Source organism: Aristolochia californica, unplaced genomic scaffold, assembly GCF_029961685.1.
Source record: "Aristolochia californica isolate CCGP_79_NKW_82.1479 unplaced genomic scaffold, dmAriCali1.0.hap1 SCAF_9, whole genome shotgun sequence".
Classification (NCBI taxonomy): domain Eukaryota; kingdom Viridiplantae; phylum Streptophyta; class Magnoliopsida; order Piperales; family Aristolochiaceae; genus Aristolochia; species Aristolochia californica.
In genome coordinates, this window is record NW_027182290.1 from 36,149,103 (window position 1) to 36,171,001 (window position 21,899).

General features: G+C 38.7%; 2 protein-coding genes and 1 pseudogene across 3 annotated transcripts; 1 reads left to right on the top strand and 2 right to left on the bottom strand.

Moving 5' to 3' along the window:
- Positions 1-763: 763 nt before the first annotated feature.
- On the bottom strand, positions 764-7,151 carry LOC137940372 (coatomer subunit alpha-1-like). The gene is made up of 4 exons (XM_068785404.1): positions 6,624-7,151; positions 4,946-5,440; positions 2,938-4,267; positions 764-2,767 (listed from the first exon to the last, which is right to left on the bottom strand). Exons 1-4 carry the CDS (start codon positions 6,829-6,831, stop codon positions 1,141-1,143), a joined length of 3,660 nt encoding a protein of 1,219 aa, XP_068641505.1. The 5' UTR covers positions 6,832-7,151; the 3' UTR covers positions 764-1,140.
- A 1,660-nt stretch (positions 7,152-8,811) lies between these two features.
- On the top strand, positions 8,812-13,534 carry LOC137940894 (probable polygalacturonase At1g80170; annotated as a pseudogene).
- LOC137941626 (shaggy-related protein kinase epsilon) lies at positions 13,054-20,842 on the bottom strand. 2 transcript variants are annotated; one of them, XM_068787116.1, is made up of 14 exons: positions 20,640-20,842; positions 18,851-19,056; positions 18,636-18,728; positions 18,499-18,558; positions 18,134-18,406; positions 17,530-17,604; positions 17,391-17,447; positions 15,534-15,674; positions 15,371-15,421; positions 15,176-15,271; positions 14,998-15,081; positions 14,709-14,811; positions 14,027-14,134; positions 13,054-13,378 (listed from the first exon to the last, which is right to left on the bottom strand). In XM_068787116.1, the coding sequence occupies exons 2-13, from the start codon at positions 18,962-18,964 to the stop codon at positions 14,052-14,054; spliced, it is 1,230 nt and encodes a 409-aa protein (XP_068643217.1). In that variant the 5' UTR covers positions 18,965-19,056; positions 20,640-20,842; the 3' UTR covers positions 13,054-13,378; positions 14,027-14,051. The 2 variants fall into 2 exon arrangements, with proteins under 2 accessions (XP_068643217.1, XP_068643216.1); XM_068787115.1 differs by having other exon boundaries at positions 13,054-13,399.
- Positions 20,843-21,899: the final 1,057 nt, after the last annotated feature.

Consider the following 21,899-nt stretch of genomic DNA (forward strand, 5'->3'; position numbering starts at 1 on the left):
CTTCTAGGGAAATAAATAAAAATTAATAATCAATCTAATATATTACTATACTTATCGATAAATTTTTAATCAAATAAAATGTCAAACACAAAATTGCTATAAAAAATGTCTCATACTAAAAGTATTACAACATCAACTGTTAAATACTTATTCAAAAAATTTCTATATAGATTTCTAACCCGTCTTAGAAAAAAAATCTTATTTAGAAAATTATATGATTTTTTTAATAAAAATTTTTAATTAAAAAAATATTTAAAAAAAAAACATGAGACACTAATAGTCCCTAAAAACTTGTTTCTATTCAAATGTATTTTCAATTTCTTCAAGAACCATGAAGAAAATCCGTTTCTAACCCGTTTCCAAAGGGGTCTAAAACCTGGTACATTCTTGAGTGTCATGGCAGGTTGTGATCATACGGGACTAATGGAAGGAGGAAAAGCTTTTATTCTGAGACTGGGAATACAAGAAACTCCAAGGAAATTAGAGACACAATGGCGACAAATAAAATAAGCGATGGCGCTAGCTACAGTTTGGTGGAGGTTGAATTGTAGTAATTGCAGTATTTACAGCTTCACGTTTGCTGTATCCTTGTACTTACTACAGATAATTTTAGAGCTACTATATCAGAGACACCTAGACCGTCAACAATTTTTTACCAATTCATTTTCAAAGGGAACAAAGTCAAGTGATAGGCAAATGAAACTCACACGCAATACTGGTACAACAAAACCGAGAGAGAGAGAGAGAGAGAGAGAGAGATCAGTTCCACAATCAAGGTTTTCATTATCAATGCAGCTATAAACAGATCTGAGAACAGCCAACTCCACAACATGGTGTATCCTAAAATAGAGAACATACTACTGTTCAGTTCAACTACCTATCCTGTTTCTTCTCACAAAAACGGATGATAAAAGCTGTCTAAAACAGGAAAGACATCTATAGAACGGAGCATGACCAGTAAATAATGGTCAAAAGTAAATTTAGAAAACAAAAGGCAAGCAATAAAACTAGTTTGGCTAAGTTCATGATGTTCTTGTGGAGGATGCCACATGGAAGCCGAATCATCCGTACCAAGCAGCTATTTCCTATTGTTACTCAGAGATAGTTATCCAAAGAACAGAAACAGGAAAGTGTCTTGGATCATCTTACCTGAGAAGGTGAACAGAAAAGTCCTGATGCATCTGCATTGACAACAGCTAAATCACAAACGGAACATATCTGCCCTTCAATGTATGGTACAAATCGAGACCCACAATATGGACATGCCACATCTTTCTGACCATGGTAAATTGGCACAAATGTGGCACCGCAGATCACAAATGGATTCCTGAAATCATAGTTTAGCTGATATGTGTCTTTCATGTTTTCCTTGGCACAAGCTTGCAGGACTTGTCGGGCCTTCTTGACTTGGTTCTCATTAGGAGGATTTGTCTCCAAGAGCCTGTTAGCAAAACTAGCTGCTGAGTTATAGTTTTTACCCTTGTAGCAAACGCCCATAGCATTCATCAAGACCAGCCTCAGGTGTGTTTTTTGAAGATTGCAGTGTGTGAAGTAGGCTGCCAATTCCTGTTGACGTATTGGATCATCCTTGATCTCTTTCCTTCTGACCTCCATCCTCAAGCCTAACGCATATTCCTTCACTATTGAGATCAACTCCTTAACTTCATCCACCTCTCTCCTTGAATCAACACGAATTAATGGAATGGTGTGCAGTATTTGGAGGAAAAGCCTCAATGCCTCACCGAACCTTCCCTCTGTAGTGAACTTGTAAGCACTTTTGAGTTTCTCATCTAACTGAGAAAATCTGTACACAAGTGCAGGTGCAGTCTGCATATTAGAGTTCGACTCGATCAATTCTTTCCCAATAGCCAAAGGGAGCACTGGAGTTGAAGCAAATGCACCAAGATAGCTCTGACTACCTGTGTGAATTTCTAAGAACAAGGGCCTCAAAGGGGCAAAGTTTTTAATGCCCAATTGCCGGCTCAATAAACGCATTGCTGTATCAAAATTGCCAGCGGCCACATGCTCCCCTGCAAGAGAAGATCTTTCAATCCAGGTCTGGTTTACAGATTTACCAGGCATGGGAGCAACAAAGACAAAAGAATGAGAACTGGCCATAGTTTTTGGGCTATCAACATCAGCAGGCAATCCTAAATCATTGAGGTCCTCAAGGTCCCATCCACCTTCTCCATCTTCCTCTTCCTTGGGTACCCCATCTTCAATGACTGAGGCACCATTGTCGTTTTGCACATCATGCTCATCTATGTCCAAATCTTCACCCCAGCTGGCACCAGCAGCTTCTTCATCCTCAGCTCCTGCACCAGTGATAGCATCAAGCGCCCCTTCAAAAATACCTCTCTCAACTCTAAGCAGGGGCCAGTCTCCACCAGAGAGAATAGGTTGAGGTGGCAAGAGTAGCATAGGAACCTTTCTTTCTGGCAGAGATGGAACTTTCCCTCCCAACTCCGCTGAAAGCTTTTCAGCTTCTTCTGTGAGCCCATGAACTGCAGCTGTAATATAAGCAAGAGGCAAATGACCAGCACTTTCTAGGATTTTGACTCGCTCACGAATGTCACCAAAGTACAGGGCATTATGGAACTGACCCATCACATCGTTTTTAATCTCTGCTATCTTCAACATCTTTGATAGTTTCTCTATGTTGCCTGTTATGAGATACAGAAATGACAGCCTCTCAAAGTTCTTTGTCCTCTGATATGCATACTCCACATAGCTAGCATTCCCTTGCCTGAGGGCCTCAATGCCTAACCTGTGTGTGGAAAATGACGAAGAGTGTATTAGAGGGAGCAAATATAATAATGCTGCAAAAACCAAAACATTCAAAGAGTTGCCAAAAGTGGAAGGGCAGATTAGCAAGAGGAAACAAAGTACGGGAAATGAAAAGCTTCAGCCTAGTGATCCTCATTAGTGATGCCTAACCTGTACCAATGATCTGTTCCATCGATCTCCTTTGCTGAAGCGACTGCAGTCTGGATGTTACCACTTTCTATTGCCAAGTTGAATCGAGTTCTCTCATCTTTCACAAGGTGAAGAGCCACTTCTGGAAAACCCTTCTGCTGCAGATAAGCAATCATGGCCTGCCCACAGAGCTGTGAGCCCCGGATCATGCTCATAATGTGATCATATCTCCTTTTTAGCAGGGAAAGCTTAAAAATGTACTCCGTTGAATCAATTAAAATGATTTGGTTCTTTCGATCTCGGTCCAAGCAATAAATGGTACTCCCCAAAATCTTCGTGATGTAAATAGGATCATCAAGGGTCCGGATAATTCCATTGTCTCCATTTGGAAGACAATACTTAATATGGTTAAGGGTTGTATATATGAAAACACCATTATCATCCCATCCACCACTTTTCACCCGAGTTGTCTCATGAAGGGTACATCGATGCACAAGTCTTTTATTTGCAATAACAATGGCATGTTTGCTAAGCAAAGCAACATTTTCCAAGTCGTTGGACCAAATAACATACTTCACACAGGGGGTCTGGAGTTCCCCAATGATGGTCCTCTGCTGGAGATCAAAGATAACAACCTTATCCTCCGCCCTGCACAACAAATTGCCCGTACCAGCATAGAAAATTCCATCACAGACAATCGGGAGATTGCTTTTCTTAACGATCTCATTATGAAGGTTCTTCACAAGAGCTTGGTTGTTACTCCTATCAAGTACGACAAACCTATTCCGTGCCACGAAAGTGGCAGAACTACCAACTCCTCTTTTTGATTCTTGCAAATTATCACCTCTGCCAGCATTTTCACGGGGTATGTTGTAAAGTTCATATGACCCTCCGTCCAGATCTGAACAAATCAAGACAGCATTCTCTGTGGAACTAAATGAGAGAGTTCTTGGTCCTTGATTCAAGCTGGTGGAACCAGGCCGTCGGATTGGAATCAGCTGTATATCTCTTTGGGTAGAAAACTCAAAGAAATGAAGAAATCGATCCTTGACATAGTATAATGAATCACCACTCACCGAAAAAGCTGGCCTTTCGCGCTCCAACTTGAAGACAACCATGCCACTATCATGACCAGCTGCAAAAAGGTTCATTTCAGGATGGGCAGCAAGAATCCAAAACCTGTCATGATCCCTACGGAATGTCTGCAGAGCAGTTCGCTTTGTCAAATCCCATACACGTATACTCTTGTCCTCCGAGTTTGATACAATAATGTCCTGCTTTGGTTGGAACAGTACACAAGACACGTTATTCATGTGCCCTCTCATTGTGTCTACTTCCCAAGCCTTAGTATCTGAATGAAAAAGATGAAGGGAGAAAACAATTGCCATCAATACTTGGTCAGGTTATTGCAGAACAACATTGAAAAATAAAAGCAGACATTTTGACATTGCATCTTCCAAGAGGTTAAAGAAATGCTGAGTTGAAAAGCATGTAGATGCAATAACAAGTTTACTGCTTTTCTGGAACAGTAAACAAGACATTATTCGTGTATCCTTTCAATATGTTGATTTCCCAAGCCTTAGTATCTGAATGAAAAAAGAAAGAAAACTATTGCCATCAATACTTGGTCAGGTTATCACAGAAAATCATTGAAAAATAAAAGCAAACATTTCGACACCACATCTTGCAACAGGTTAAAGAAAATGCTGAGTTCAAAAGCATGTAGATACATTAATAAGTTTATGGTAACTTAAGAGCCATTTTCAAAATGAACACCCCCCTCCCACCCTCCCATATATTCAAGATCACATAAAATCCCACATTTTGATTTTTTTAAATCTGAAATAGATGAAATTGAAGTAACATGAAATTTCTGCTTAGTCAAGCTATTTTTCAGATAATGTTTTCTTCTCTCCCACTATTGACTTAGTTTTACAACAGAACTAAAAAAATCTCGGTATCTTCCCAAGTCACCAATCAAATGTTAAAGGCATAGGTCTAGCATAAAGAATGGGTACACGAGCATTACCATTCATCCTCCATAATTTAACTTGGCGATCATCAGCTCCAGACACAATTAGAGGCAAGCTGGGATGAAAAGAAGCCCAATTGACCCCACGGTCATGACCTTCTAAGACATACTTAGTAACACAATCAACCCCTCCAAATAATTCTGTGTTCATTTGACTGAAAGGAAGAACATCATCAGCTGGAGCCACAGTCTTCTTTTTGAGGGTACTGATATCCCAAACACGGATTACTTGGTCCAGTGAAGCTGATACCACTAGGTCTTCTTTAGGATGAAAGGATGCACACATCACATAATGATTGTGACCAGTTAAAACAGAAATGCAAGTGCGTGATTGCCAATTCCATATTCTAATAGTTTGATCATCACTTGCACTAATTATCCAGGGGCACTCATTATGAAATTGAACAGTGCGGATGTAATCAAGGTGCCCTAGCAGAGTAAATAGACAGCGATGCAGCTTACAATTCCAGACTTTGATCTTGTAATCATCGCCTGCAAAAAAAAAAAAAAAAAAAAAAAAAAAAAAGCCATAAGCATATAGACTGCCAATAGCAATCAGGAGTTCCTTCTCTCACCAACATACATTCTCCTTGTGAATTATTCTTATTCTCTAGAAGTACATTTTGTTACTTGTATTTTTCTCATTAGCAATTTTTGTTTTTATGTCTTTGTCATGAACTTTTTGATATATCTTGAAGAAGAAGTATTAAAATTGAAGCAGCTATTACCCATTGAGTTATATTTTGTTCTTTATCCTTTGATCAGACTGTAAATGTAAATTAGAAAACTTTGTGCCACTAACATTTGATAGTTTTCTTGGTTTGTTTTGATTCTAAGCATCATATATGCTTGCTTCATCGACCATTCTCTCCAGTGTCAGAATGTGACAATGAAACTGGTAAATTTTCTGACACTTGTATGCTACCAGATTGGTAAGTACATCCTACCTTTCTGCACTAACAAGAATGTAATCTACCATATGAGATGACTTGGACCTGATAATTCCATGGTTCATTTTTCACACGGTTCTGCATACTTCATGTAACGAAGCTCAAAATTTATTTAACATCCCTTTCTCCTTTCTCTCTTAATCAATAATCCTAGCTTCTTCAACCCAATTTTTCCATTCCCTAAATTTTCATTTTCCTTGCATGTTCTGTGATGTCCACAAGCTATACACTGGGCACCAGTAGCTGTTTGATAGTTTCACAAGGAAGATGCTCAACTACTATGGACGCAAGTATTAGGAATGCATCAAGGTATATCAGTACAACAGGCTCGGCAATTGGAACCGTGAAATATTCAACCCAGAGTTATTTTTCTAAGCTGCTTTGCAAGCCAAAAAACAGTTAAAAAAAAAACTTAATATTTTGCTGCTAAAACAAGGGTTCAGCTGTCTTAGGAGGAGAAAAATGGACAAATACAACATTAGTGCATTCAACTTTTAAACAAAACTCAAACAGCACTCTTGTAACCAATATTTACTGCCAAAAGGCTCTCATAATGTTCATCCGTTCAGATTTTCTAGCAGTAAAACAGTTTCCATAATAATCAACACCTTCAACAGGGAAAAGATTAAGAGAAACCCAACAAATGTTTCACAGTAGCGAAGTCATGATCACTACAATCGAAGTTAAAGTGGAGAACAACCAGGTGAAGTGAGATCTTTAAATACCTCCAGAAACGAAAAGCGGCTGAGAATTATGGAAGTGAACCCCTCGGACGGGTCCCTCATGCTCATCAAATCGATCGATTAGAGTTCCCACTCTGTAGTCCCAGAGCTGTATCACCCCAGTATGTAGACTTGCCAGTATCCATGGCCGCTTGTTGTGAAAGCTCAGACCCTTAACCCTATTGCTCTTCGTCTCAAACTTCGTCAACATCTCTCTTTCTCACTCCTCTCTATATAAATACTCTTCGAAATCCCTAGAGCAAACAAAAGGCACAAAGAATCCAACTGAAACAATGTCACATTAGATTCCTTTGCATTCGAATTTGGGGTTTTGATGAATGATAGGTCCACAACCACGAGAGTACGGCGGGAAATAGATGCAGATCTAGAGGGAGACAGTCGAGAGAGAGACCTGCAGGAGAATTTGTTGCATTTCTTCAGCAGAAAGCCTTCTCTGTCTCAATGCGCTCTCTAAAACTGGTTCGAGTTCCTCCCATCGCGAGAAGAAGACTAGAGCGCCGGCCCGCTCTACACGGGGCTACGGGAGAGATTAACTGGCAGAATTGAACCCAAAGCTACAAACAAGTGGCATTGGGCATGGTCAGGCGCATCAGACATGGACTGGGCTCTCGTAGGGGTGGAAACCACATGAGACAGGTTCAGTTTACAAGTGAGCTAAGCTCGTATTCAAGTATGTGAATCCAGCCCAAGCTCGTGTATAGAATTCAATCACGTTAAACAATTGAATCGTTTTTTTTTTTTTTTTTTTCACCACGATCTTGTGATTTGAGATCAAACAGAACGGATTCTGGTTAAAACCAACTGGCCTGATCTGCAATAAATAACTAGGACGATGTGAGGACACCCGATTCCTATATGGTGGGATTCTTCAAGGCTTCCATTGTTCGTAAATCGAACCATGAACAATCTTGACCTTCTATTTATTTAATCCAATCCTCTTGCTCTCACATGCAAAGCAAAAATCCTTGCAATGGGGATCCATGGACGATCTTAAACTCCTGTTTACACTAACCTTATGGATTCCTAATTACTTTCAAATTCTCCTTGTTATTAATTATTTTTGGGAATAATAATTGTTAAATTTTTATTTTATTTTATTTTCTAGTAATAAACCGAGTTCGAGATCTAGCTACGGCTCGTTTGAGTTAATGAGCCGAACTCGTTTCGGCTTGAAAGCTCGCGAGCCGGCTCGTTAACAAGCTAGTGAGTCACGGGATCGGAAGTGGGAATGGGGGGGGGGGGGGGGGGGGGGTGGGGGGGCGGGGCTCTATAGCCGTCAACAACTCCTCACTGGCCGCTACATCCCCTTCCCTCTGATTTCTTCATCTTCCTCCGATTTCTTCGCCTTTGTTTCCGTTGTCGTCGCTACGATTGTCACCGCCTTCATCGCCGACGACAGGTCCTCGCCTTCGCTTCACGTCGTCCCCCCCGCGTGAAGACGATTTTGCACGTGTGAAAGTCACACGTGCGAGATCATAAACCAGTGCGAAGACGATTTTCGCACGTATGAAAGTCACACATGCAAGAACATAATTAAGTAAAAAAAAAAAATTGTCCCTTCCTCATGGCTCTTGAAGAAATTGAAAAGATATTTTAGTAGAAATATGTTTCTAGAGACTATTAGTGGTTTTTTCAATAAATATTGAAAATACATTTTTAGTAGAAATATAGGGACTATAGTGCCTCATGTTTTTTTGGAAATATTTTTTTAATTAAAAATTCTTATTAAAAAATCATATAATTTTTTATGTAATATTTTCTTATCAAGATGAGCTAGAAAACTGAATAGAAAATTTTTGAATAAGTATTTGACAGTTGATGCTATAATACTTTTAGCATGAGACAATTTTCATAGCAATTTTGTGTTTGATATTTTATTTGATTAAAAATTTATCGATAAGTATAGTAATATATTAGATTGATTATTAATTTTTATTTATTTCCCTATAAAAGGCAATAAGAGGTCCATTTTGTCAGAGTGGTTCCGTCCACTCTTGTTAGAGTTTGTGGTCTGAGTTAGGTACTTGGCTTTCCGCACCTTAAATAGCTAGTCTTTTCGGGTTGTATTGGCTAGGTATCTGACTCAGAACTCCGAAGTTAAGCCAGTTTGGGCAAGAGTAATTCTAGGATGGGTGACCTCCTGGGAAGTACTCTTGCCTAGGACTTTGACATGGTATCAGAGCTAGGCACGCCACGGTCCGCGTTCGTATCTCGTAAGAAGCAGCTCCAGAATAGGCGGGGTGGGTGTCAGAGTGGTTCTGTCCACTCTTGTGTAGAGTTTGTGGTCTGAGTTAGGTACTTGGCTTTCCGCACCTTAAATGGCTAGTTTTTTCCGGTTATATTGGCTAGGTATCTGACTCAGAACTTCGAAGTTAAGCGAACCTGGGCGAGAGTAATTCTAGGATGGGTGACCTCCTGGGAAATACTCTTGCCTAGGACTTTAACATGGTATCAGAGCTAGGCACGCCACGGCCCGCGTTCGTATCCCGTGAGAAGCGGCTCCAGAATGGGCGGGGTGGGTGCCAGAGTAGTTCCGTCTACTCTTGTTAGAGTTTGTGGTCTGAGTTAGGTACTTGGCTTTCCGTACCTTAAATGGTTAGTCTTTTCGGGTTGTATTGGCTAGGTATCTGACTCAGAACTCCGAAGTTAAGCAAGTTTGGGCAAGAGTAATTCTAAGATGGGTGACCTCTTCGGAAATACTCTTGCATTTAACTTTCCTAAGAAAATTTTAAAATATTTCTTGTAAGTTTTTGTAAGTCTTTAATAGTAATGGGATTTTATTTAAAGGTTTTTTGGAAATATGTATCCTAGGAAAATATTTCTAGTTTTCCAATAATATAAATTTTCAATCAAGGGCACTAACGAAGCCATAGTAAATTTATGGCCAGATTCAAAAATTACAAAATAAGCTAGACAAAATTTGGGGTAAAAAAGATTAATATTTGTGGGTTATAATCCATTATCGAGATTTAATCCCAAACCTCCCCTATCATTCTTTTTTTAAAAATGTATTATTTAAAATATATTTTATTTAGAGTATTAAATGTAAATTAACCTCGAACTTGGCTAGTGCTCGAGCTCGAACTTAGTTAAAATTATTATGCTCGAGATCGATTACAATTTTAGGCTTGAGGTTAGGTTGGCTTAAGCTCGAGTTTGAAATCTTTAAATCAAGCTCGGCTTGAACATAGGAAGGTTCAGACTCAACTAGATTCGATGTTACCCTTATGCCCAATTTTAAGTAGAGGTCATGACCAATTTTATGTAAAGGCAATTTTATGTAAAATATATGTTTAATTTTATATACAATTTATTTGACATGTATTTTTTGAAAAGTTTTAAATGTATGATAGAGCTCGAACTTGAGACATGTAATTTTTGAAAAATTTTAAATAAATATTGAAGCTCAAGTTCGGCTCGAACTCGGTTAAAATTATTGGGCTCGAGGTCGATAACAATTTTAGACTCGAGGCTAGGCTCGGCTCAAGCTCGATTTCAAAATATTTAAATCAAACTAGGCTCGAACATAGGCAGGTTCGGGTTCGGCTTGGCTCGATGCCACCCCTAGTTGCTGATATGAACAGAAGAATTAACTTTAGAACATAAGAGTCAGAACTATTTTATTCATCTCGCAACCTAGCAATTACTTTAGCTTAACTCTGGCTTCGATTATCTTTCTGTGTGCCCAGAACAGAACCTCAGTCTCTCACTGGCAAATTATTGGTTTCACTTGTTTCATGAGAGGATAATGATTTGTGCGAACAATTGCTTAAACATGCCTACCCACCATGAAAGACGAAACATAGTACCGGCAGTGTCAGACAAGACACAAACCCCATTTCTCAACCACGCGGTCGAAGTGCCCCTCGCTCTCTTGTGGAAGAGTAAAGCAAAGAATACGCCGAGAATCCATTTCCAACCATGCAGTGAACTGAAGTAGTCCCGTCGCTCCCATGGGAGAAAGAAGAAGAGTGAAGCAAAAACCTACTTGAACTAAAAGCCTAAACATGGAAGGGAGAAAAGCTTAAAAAATCCACTACGCCCTTTCGTCTACTTTAAAGCCAAGCCATATGCTCGCGAACATTCACTGCTAATCTACGGATGACACTCCTATTATAAAGCAAAATTTACAGTTAAAGACCAAGCAAGAGCGTCGAATAACAAGATAAAATGCTTGTCATAAGAAAAATGAAGATTCTCTGCGTTTCCCTTGTTGTTCTACTTCTCACATTGCATGGAATCGAGGGAAGCAGCTTCATTTATGACATTTTCCTGCCTGAATTCGATGGCCAACAGTGGGACTAATCGGAGGAAGAATGGGAAGATGACAATGAAGTTTTTGAATTTTTTTCCCACTCTGGGCGGTGAGCATAGCGGGAGAACCGTTGTGAATGTCGATGGCTTTGGAGCAGTGGGTGATGGTGTCGCGGATGATACTCAGCTGATTCTCTAATGAACTGTATTTTTTTGTTTTTTATCTTTACGAATCCTAGTCTCAATGCTTCGTTATTTTGTTTTATGGCAATTTAGATTCTTTGTGTATTGGGTTTCTCTCTCTTATTGTTTCCGGCATGCTCTGTGACTGAAAGGCCTTCTTGAACGCGTGGGATAAAGCTTGCTCTACTACCAAGTCAGTACTACTTGTGCCAGAGGGTCGTAAATATTTAGTTAATGCGACCAGAATCAAGGGGCCATGCGCTTAGAGGTTAATCATCCAGGTACTCCAATTGCTCGATTTTTAGCTTCAAGGCTTTACTGCTTGAACGGCTAATAATGAATTTGCAGCTTCATAAGCAGCTTATGAAATTTAGCCGATAGTACTTTAATATGTTGAGATTGGAGTCTCTATTGTTCCCCATTAACGTATAAAGGAAAGATAAGACTCAAAGGCTGGGCATAATAAGTCGAAGGGTGCATTGAACAGAAACCGGCCTACGGCGAGAGATTACCTTCTATTGTCTACATCTGCATCAGATACTGTAATTGCACTGCACAAGGTTGTTGTAATGAAGTTGAACCCTTTGGGGCAGATATCTGGAACCATCATGGCGCCCGATGAACCAAACACCTGGGCCCCAAATAACCCAAGAGTTTGGCTCTATTTTACCAAACTGCAAGGGGTGAGTTTCCAAGGTGGAGGGACTCTGAACGGCTCCGGCAGCAAGTGGTGGGCTTCATCTTGCAGGAAGAACAAAGCAAATGTAAGTTCTTTTCTTTAACCTACTCCGGAGTGCTGCTTCAGAAACAAATGCTGATATCACTCGTATATTTTACCTTGACAGCCATGTAGACCAGCTCCAACGGTGAGTTCACTCTTACAAGCTGAAGAGACTCCAGTTCCGTTTTTCAGACAAGGTCACCGAGCGGTGGAACGTTTTGAAATGCATTCTTATTTTTTAAATGCAGGCATTCACAATTGACTCGAGCTCTGCCGTGAGGGTAAAGAACCTCAACTTCAAGGATAGCCAGCAAATACACTTTACAATCACTAGATCCAGTAAAGTGCGTGTATCAGGGGCCCGAATTGAAGCACCATCAGACAGCCCAAACACTGATGGAATTCATATCAGTGACTCCACTAAGGTTGTCATCGAGAATTCCAAGATAGGTACAGGTTAGTTTCAACTATTAACTATCTTCCAACCTGCCCAATGCCCTAATCTCAAGCAAGATTTCATCCAAAATACCTTTCCAAGTCTGAAATATTTTTCAATACCCGTAAAGAGTACCGCTTTCATTGTTTTCAAACCATGCATGAAGAGTGACCAGATGGTATTTGATCGACTTAAAATTAAATCCTGTAAAAATTTTACCCACACTTGTTTATCTTTTGGCACATCTTCGACGAGACTGAATAATTCACCTTGTTTTCAGGGGATGACTGCATCTCCATTGTTAATGGCACCTCAAACTTAAAAATGAAGAGAATATATTGCGGGCCAGGGCATGGAATCAGGTAAGAGCAAATTATATAATTGTTATTACACATACCAGAAGAACGATAAGATAACAACTGCTTCAGTGTACTTCCTGTTTCACGTTGATTAGCATTGGGAGCCTGGGAAAGAACAACACAACAGCTACAGTGACGAAGGTGATTCTGAACACTGCCACTATGCAGGAAACTACAAATGGAGTGAGGATTAAGACCTGGCAGGTATGGTTCCAACTCCAGCACAGCCAAATCTATCATTCTGACACTGACCAATCTCCATGGAAACCAGCTAGCTTATCCATAATGAATAGTTCTCATAGGCAGCGAACAACTCCACAACCCAATTCATACTCTTTCTGACTTTTACAAACAGGGAGGTTCTGGCTAAGTTCGAGCAGTACGTTTTGAAAATGTGAAGATGATTAATGTTGCCAATCCAGTCATCATTGACCAATTTTACTGTGATTCACCAGCTACTTGTCAAAACCAGGTATGCAATCTTCAACTAAATTAAACAGAAGCCTACAATATTTCTAGTCTTTTACCCACTCTCCAAAACCCAACCCAATGTTAACATGTACTAGTTACAATTTCCTTTGTTCATTAGACATCAGCAGTGAAGATAAGCCAGGTGATGTACAGAAACATCAATGGATCTTCAAAAACTCAGAAGGCAATGAAATTTGCATGCAGTGATGCTGTCCCCTGCAGCAGCATTGTGTTGTCTAACATCAACCTAGAAACTGAGAATGGCAAGGCAGAAACCTTCTGCAACAGCGCCACCAGGTTCACATATGGGACTCTACAGCCAACAGCAGATTGCCTAAGCAATGACAAGAACTCCCATTGTGAGACGGCAAATGTCAATGAGCAAATAGATTTCTGGCACAACCACAGGCCACTTGCAGTATATGAAGATAACTATAAGGCAGATAGATGTATTGCTAAATGAGCTGCGTGAGAGAGATCCAGGGGTGCAGGTTCAAAATCCCAGATGGATAAAAGAATTAGCGATAATCTTAAAGTTTACAAAAGGATATACACACATCTAGTAGCATAGAGAAAAAGGAGTTTGTTTCTCTAGTACTTCGTTTTTTTGGTGAAAAACATACCACTTAAACATTTTATACTAGTAATGAGGTCAATAAAATTGTTTTGGATTTTTCCTGATACGATGTCAGTAACCTTCTAAAGATATGAGCCCTCCATATGGAGCTTTTGCCTGCATCTGCACTCATGTGCTTCAGTGTCTAATTTTAATGTTTTTATATCATCAATGACTGGATTAAACAAATAATTCAGAGGACAGAAGCAACAATACAACAACAGGTTGAAGGTTTCGAAGTACCTGAAGCCAAGTACATGAAAATAAACAATCCACGAAGTCTTCATGATACAAGGTACGCAAACAAGACATATTGATACAATTGGCATGACCACTCTGGCATACCTTTGTTTAGGAATGTGTAAACAACCTAGAAGCCAAGGAAGAGGCACTGCTTCCGTGCATGCTCTGGGATTAGCTTTGCCAGGAGCTCCAGGGATGCTCCTTTCAATTCTGCAAATAAGAGACCATCATAATGAACCAAATGGTATAACCAGCTTTTTAAAAGAACAGCAATAGACATTCCCATGGGACCAATAAATGAGAACCTCTAAGCATGGAAAGTTAGTAACACTACACCCAAGGCCAATTGTATCATAGTAGCCACAAACAAATTACTTTTTAGGAGTACTTCTCACCAATGTCAGTTGAGACCAATCAACAAGAATGACGTTTTAACATTCCAAAAATATTAAGTTTTTTTTTTTTAAATGATGCTGATTTTTATTAAAGCAAAAGCTCAAGAGAGCATATTACAAGAGAGGGAAGCCTTCCCAAACAATGAAAAATTGCTGGGAAGTTCCAAATTTTGCCAATTTATCAGCCAAAGAGTTGGCTGATCTAGGAATGAGATTCCAATTACAATGTGTAGAAGATACAATGTCAGCAATACTAAGTAAGTTAGCGCTAGGAATGAAAAATATTAAGTAAGTTAGCACTCAAGCCCAACCACAAACCACTCACTAGCCATTAGCAACTGACTAGCAAGAGAAAACAATTAGGAGTATGACTTCCAAAGGGTACGAACCTTGAGGCCTAAAGTTGAAGAGAGGAGGTAAGGGTCGGCCATTAGGGAGCCGTGTATTTGGGTCACGAAGTTCATCAAAAAATGGATGAACCAAGGCTTCTAACTGCAAGTCAAAGAGAACAATGAATGACATCTAAAAAAAATCACCAAAATATAACGGCATGAAAGTGAAAATAACAAAAGACAAATGAAACACAATATAAACATAACCATCTACAGATAAAAAAACACCAGTGTAAGTAGACGAAAGAACATTGGCAAAATAAAGCGACGAAACAAAAGTACTCACAGCAGTGCACCGCAGATTTGGGGAGTACTGCAGAAGTCTTGAGACAAGATCTACAGCTTCTGGTGGCATGCGCTTATGAAATATCTGAGTGCCGAATAAACACTAGAGCTTAATACTTTCTCTCAACTAAAATAAGAAAACATAGCTGAGCCACAGATCAAGGATATTGAGAGTTAACCTTGTGCCATGGATGGGCTTTTATCTGTGGGAACTTGAATTCCGTGTAGTTGGGATTCATACACTTTATTTCCTCTCGAGTTGGTGTTCCAAGGACCTTGAATACACAATATATGACATCACAAGTGGTTAAGTTGACAATACAGGTCAATCATTAGAAGCATTCTGTTTTGTTCAAGGAGTTTAGAAAGTCCACCTTGATTATCTCTACAAGTTGGTCCACACCACTCTCGCCAGGGAAAAGCGGCTATCACAATTTTTTCACAAGAGAAGAAAAAGGAATATGAACTCTTTAAAAATGTTTCTCAATTCGGTTGACATCATCTAACAGCATTTCTAGTATATAGCAAATGGTATACCTGTCCAAGGAGCAATTCAGCCAGGACACAGCCTACAGACCATATGTCAATTGCTGTTGTATACTCTGTCGCTCCAAATATGAGTTCAGGTGCCCGATAATAACGAGAGCAAATATAAGATATATTTGGCTCACCCTTCACCTATTATGGAACAGCAGAATGAATTTATCAAATTATGCAAAAAACAATTTGAGAAATAAGACAAAGCACAAGCACCAAATCTGCCCAGTGTTAATTGATGCAAATTTCCATGCATTTTCAAATAAGTTTTGGGACTCTCTAAATTTTATTTTTTTTAAATGGCTCTATAAAATAATATTGCAATTTAAAATAATATTTACCAGAGGAAAACATGAAAAAATAGCTCACATATTGAGAAATCAATTTATTAAGTTGTATTCACTAACCTCCAAAGTTTGCTAAGTAATAATATTCTTTATGGCCTCATAAAATTAAGAGCCACAAGAGTATACATTAATTCCGTTTAAACCAAGTCTACCATCATAAAAGCAATATAGTATACAGTAATTTTTCCTCACAAAAAGGTTATCAGTAGAACCTTCATACATCCACAAAACACCTCTTGACACTAAAAAATTGTACCCTCCGATGCCATGCTAAATTTTTTTTAACAAACTAGACAACTATCACCAGCAGCCTTCACAATGAACATGAAAGCCCTCATCATTTTTCTTATCAGTCAATCTTGAGATTTCATACTATTTACCAATAGATTTGATACAGCATAGAAAACATCAGCAAAAAGCATGCCCTTGCAATTGTTTTTTCCCATAAAAAACCCAACAAACTAGGCAAACTTCACAGAAATAGATACTAGAAGAGGCTGATGAGCATGTTCAAAAGTCGAACTATAAAAAACAGCTGAGGAGATCAAAAGACTAGTGAGAGGAGGTTTGCAAAGAAAGCACAGCAAACCAGCAACTGCAGTCTGTCTAAATGCTCACTATATAGTCCATTTTCATTGTGAAAACTGTCAGTCAGATAGGCAAATTGGCATCTTAAACTTTGTGGAAAGTGGATATGTTGAAAGCCTCAAAATGTCGGTGAAATCAAGTACTAGTTCAGGAGTTTTGAGAATTTTCAGCTGTAAAACAATTAGGACATTAAAACATCATTTCATTTCTCTTGCAAAATCGTTTTTCTTTTTTATGAAGAAACCTTAAGCATGCAGTTCGAATGCATTTGAGTTTCCTTTTTCTTTTATATTGAAGAAGGACAAACATTTCAGTGGTAATGGTTTAATATTTATTACCATTTAAAAATAAAAATTGGCCATACACATTCACTCCCCTAAGAATCCTCATGAGACCTTACTCTAAGAAACCCCCAGGATACGACCATGGAGAAGTTCATTTGGCTGAGTTGTATCAGTGAAATCTTGTGCCTGGCACCATATTATTTATCACAGAAGCAATCAAATGGAACCATAGCAGATGTCTTGCACAGGTGCCCAAGCTTATGTACGGAACATATTTTACAGATCACTGATTCACAGAGAGCATACATAGACGAAATATGCAGTCAAAACTCTCAACAGTGACATACACAAGTTCGTGTACCTAAATAAACCGAAACACCGACTGAGTTGAAGGAAAAACCTTGACAGCTGGATATTAGACCAGGTTTTCATGGATTGAAACTAAAAAACAAAAGAAAAAGGCGATATGGGTAAATGATCTCAAAATATTCCATAAGACACATTAGAATAACTAATCTCCAAGACTATAATTCCATATAAATGTAGGAAAATTTAGGGCTCTTTAAGACTTTTTTTTTTTTTTTTTCTGGGGAGAGGGGGGAATATAAAAAAAGTTAACAACTTCAATCAGAACCTACCAGAACTTTTGCACTTCCAAAATCACATAGTTTGAGCTGGTGAGTATGAGGATTAACCTGAAACAAATGGATGACTAAGAAGGGAAACAAATGAAAAATAAAGAAGCAGCCAAAAATCTAAGAAATATATGATACAAACCAAGAGATTTTGAGGCTTTATGTCTCTATGACAAACTCCAACACCACCATGGATATATGCTAATGCTCTGCAGATCTGCCAATGTTTATCAGAAGTTGGATAAATTCCTCATATCCCAATATTTTGAGTGTGATTTAAAATTTGTTATAGAAGTCTTTTCTTTCTGTTTTTTACTTGCAGGGGTTGCAGTGTTATCTGCAGTAAATAAGGTGACATACAAAACAGGTATGGTAATTGAGCTATCTGAGCAGGAAAGCTGCTAATGTTTATTTTTAGGGTAAAAGTATCTCAAGCACAAGACACTCTGCACTGAAGCAATTAATCAGACATCTCATGGAAAACACAAGAAAGAGACGTAAAATAATAAAGAAATAAATTTTAAATATAAAAAAATTAATACCACTATGTTTTGACAGAACTCAGACAATTATGAAACATGCGACAACCTCATTTGCATCTCACGTGAACAACATTAACAATGACATTCCTGTTGTTGTACTTCTATATTGGTTGGTTCTCCTTGACAAAGTCATCACCCATTCAAAATGAAATTTGTTCTTTTCAATGATAAAAAAAAGAATACCACACATAAAAGTTTTCAAACCTGATAAGTATAAAGTTTGACATATATTATAGGCATCCTCTGATTTGCTCTGCTATAGTGTTTAGCTACACGGTAAACCGTCTCAGGTACATACTCAAGAACTAAGTTGAGATATAGTTCATCCTTCTCGGTTGTTGAAAAGAAGCAATGTTTCAGTGATACCACATTGGGGTGATCAAGAAGGCGCATTGTTTGTAGCTCTCGATTTTTATACCTCTTATCCTGCAAAACCTTTTTGATTGCAACTGTTTCCCCTGTTTCTAAGCACTTGGCCTGTAATATGAAGACAAGGGGAAGCCTCAATGCTTACATGGCAGTTTATCAATGCGGTAAATAGATTACACATACACAATTCTATTAGTTACCTGAAATACAATGCCAAATGATCCATGTCCCACCACACGCTCTGCCATGTAACTTATAGTCTGAGGTGTATGAACAGAGATTATTCAGAAGGCCTGCTACATTTTTGAAAAATCAAAACCATCTAAACAACATTTACCTGCTTGGGTTGACCATTTCTTCCACCAATTGTTGTCACAATTATATGCCCTGTCTCTGTGCCATTTCCATCAACAACTGTAGCTTCCATTTCCTAACCAATCAATACAACACTTAAAATAGAAAAGGAGCAATGTAGTAAAGAGGTAAATATTTCACATTAAAAAATTAGAGGAAAGTCATAGAGGATTAGATAAAAATGTAAGCCTCTCCAACCTTATCATCCCTAATCTTCATCTCATTAATTTCCTCTGGCAACTTATCAACAGACATCATGTTTCCACCAGTTTTAACGACTGTCGAAGGAGGCACCATATCCGCAGAAGCCATAACTTTCAAAAGGCCAAAACAGCCAGTTTCTTTTCAGAGACCACAGCCACGTAGTCCCAATCGCAAATTAATAATCTAACCTGTACAGGAAACTATACAAAATCCCAAGAAAGTACTAAATGAGATCAAAATTGCAGTGTACTAAAGCATCCAAATGTCATATCCTCATCAATAATCAGGCATTTGAATTTTCCTTACGAAATTTCTTAAAGTGGGTATGGATATAATAGGACAAATGTAGTTATGCTAAGCACACAACATTGTTGTCATCATAGACACGAGAAACATTTTCAGCCATTCACATGAGATTGACTAGCTACATAAACATTCACTAGTGACCAACTATCTACATCAACTGCAAATCAAAATTTTCCGTCTAAGACACCAATTACAGGCATACATTTGTTAGGAAAAGATTCCAGCATATGTTATCAAAGACACATGAATGTCAACGAAATTGTAAGACTAAAAAGTCATTAAGTTCATCACTCTGCTTCCGACTCGTATTAACATGCCGAAATAAAGTAAGAATGTAGCTTTCTTCAAAGACAAGCAGCAGCTCCAGGCATAAAAGAGACAACATCCATCTAATATGTGTTAGTTGTGAATGGTTCACACAAAGCAGTTCTCTGTGTCATCCAAGCAACCGAGAAATGACCACCTCAAACATCATTTTGCCATTGTAACCATCCCCGATGTACTCGAATACCTCCTTCAAGTATTCTCATGCAAGTACATCAACCTCCGCAAAGAAATTGAACAATGACCGCTATCCCTTTCAAAGACCAGTCATTAATTTTGGTCTCTTGTGCATGCAAGTCTTCAAACCATAGACAACATGTAATATGAAGGAAACCATGTCAGCCACTAACCCTAAGATATCCCGCAATTCAGACTTCAATGAAGAGATAATGTTGAAATTTCATTATCCCAAACTCATGCAATAAGATTTTATTTTACAGGTAGTGTTTTATTGATTGGTAAGTGCAGCAATGTCCAATGTTCACTTCAATCCTTGCTCTTAACGGTTTATTTCCATGCTCTACTTCAGTTTCTTGGACTACTATATAATATTACAAAGACTCGGAAAACACCATCTTTAACCAGCTATGAGGTTCTGATATTGCAGAAGAATAAACAATTGATTTTCAAACAATGAAAACCGTTAAAAGCCGTAAACCAGTACTACTACTTATTTTCTTAACGTTGAACTTTTCCACATAGCTATAACTAAAATTGACTCAGGTACCAACAAATAATTGTTCGAACGGAAAGCCAACAATTGACAACTCATCAATGACAAATCCTTTTTCTTCTCTGATAATGAGATCCAAAGTTCAGTAGAAAAGAGTATACAGCTGAAGTTAAGCAGCTCAACCTTCAATTAGATTTATCGCTAACATGTAGAGAACCATGGAAAAAAACGTACCGAGAGGAAGCAAGCCAAAAAAAAAAAAAAAAAAGCAGAACGAAGTCACAACCCTAATGTCCATCACAGAAACAAGTTTATGGACAGAATCTAGCACATCAGCGAAAATGCGGGACCGCTTGGGCACAAGAAATTCAACAAATAATGCGCACAAACAGAAACAACGAACAAAACGGAACGAATAGGTAAAAACAAAAGTAAAGCAGCAATTAATAAAAACGAAAAACGAAAAACGAAATACAGTACCTCGAATAGGAAATTTTTATGTATTTGCCACCATTACAGAGGAAAAAGAGCTTCTATCCAATTCCAACTCGATCCAAGAGAAAGTCCTCCAGCACAAGGAGAGCACCTGCAGAGACAAACTCCGCCTTCTTCGCAACGATCCTTCGTCCAGGCTTTGACCAAAAATTCGTACTCCAAAGCTCTCTTTTTCCTTGTTTAATGCTCACTGCTCGAGCAGGTCGGACTTGAGAAAGACATATTAAACCCGATTGGCAGGTGGTTTTGACGTCCGGTGGCAGGAAACGACAGACGACAACTCCGCTAATGACACGTGGCAGAGAACAACTCGTGATGACTGATTCGGACTCGCTACACTGGGCGCCGACTTCTCCATCTTTTTTAACCAAAGGGAGTCGAGCCGCAGTCGCACTGATTTTCTTCTTCCCATACGTAGAACGAACTTAGGGGGACGGAAACGCCCTCAGACTCTACGCAATCATGAGGGCAATAACGACCTAATAAATAGGATTTATTGGACCAGACGCTTTTAATGCCACGTCAACCTCCCTTCCGCCACGCATACCAGGAGATCAAGATCGTCGATTCCCAAAAGGGGCCAAAGAACGTCCTCTGAGAACCAGCTGAATCAGAGCTCTCTCAGATCTAATTAAAGTTAATACAATAAAGCGGAAGCGAAGGGCGATTAAACGGGAGGAATTGGCGTAGGGACCGGACGTTTACGTGTTTTTTACTTTTTTGCCCCAAAAGAAAGCGAGCGGTGGTGAGGGTGACGGGATCTCAGACAAAGAGTGTAGAGCAGAGATCTCAGATCACGTGACATGATGAAAAACTATGTACTTGCATCTGTTGCGATAACGACAGAGGCAGATAAGCACCAGAAGAGGCGGCCGACAAATAAATTTACACATATACGTGTCCTTGAATGGAGTCAAAATCAGAGTAAACCGGTTGGTCCAATACAGTGGATTCAACCATAAATTGGCCAATCGAACCGGATTTGATTCAATAATTAATATAAAACATTTATTAAAGGAAAACCTGAAGTCGAGATCATATACATAGAAAACATTATATTAACTTACCAAACTATTAATTATATAAAATTAATAATTAAATAAAATATATATAACATCCAACTTTGGTTCAACCTAGAGTTGAACACGATTTAACCTGATTAGATCCAAGTCGGCCAAACCTAGACCAACTCTTAATTACTTTTGCCAGAGAATATATTCCCTCTACTAAAACATCCGAGACCTC

What these genes read in the sequence shown, in the direction of transcription:
- LOC137940372 (XM_068785404.1), bottom strand. Translation starts at nt 6,831, where the DNA reads ATGTTGACGAAGTTTGAGACGAAGAGCAATAGGGTTAAGGGTCTGAGC. An exon ending in GCCGCTTTTCGTTTCTGGAG is followed by an intron (nt 5,441 to 6,623) that starts GTATTTAAAGAT and finishes TTTTTTTTGCAG; the next exon opens with GCGATGATTACAAGATCAAA. An exon ending in GGAACAGATCATTGGTACAG is followed by an intron (nt 2,768 to 2,937) that starts GTTAGGCATCAC and finishes TTCCACACACAG; the next exon opens with GTTAGGCATTGAGGCCCTCA.
- LOC137941626 (XM_068787116.1), bottom strand. Translation starts at nt 18,964, where the DNA reads ATGGCTTCTGCGGATATGGTGCCTCCTTCGACAGTCGTTAAAACTGGT. An exon ending in CAAATCTGCGGTGCACTGCT is followed by an intron (nt 14,812 to 14,997) that starts GTGAGTACTTTT and finishes TTTGACTTGCAG; the next exon opens with TTAGAAGCCTTGGTTCATCC. An exon ending in CTTCAACTTTAGGCCTCAAG is followed by an intron (nt 14,135 to 14,708) that starts GTTCGTACCCTT and finishes TCTTATTTGCAG; the next exon opens with AATTGAAAGGAGCATCCCTG.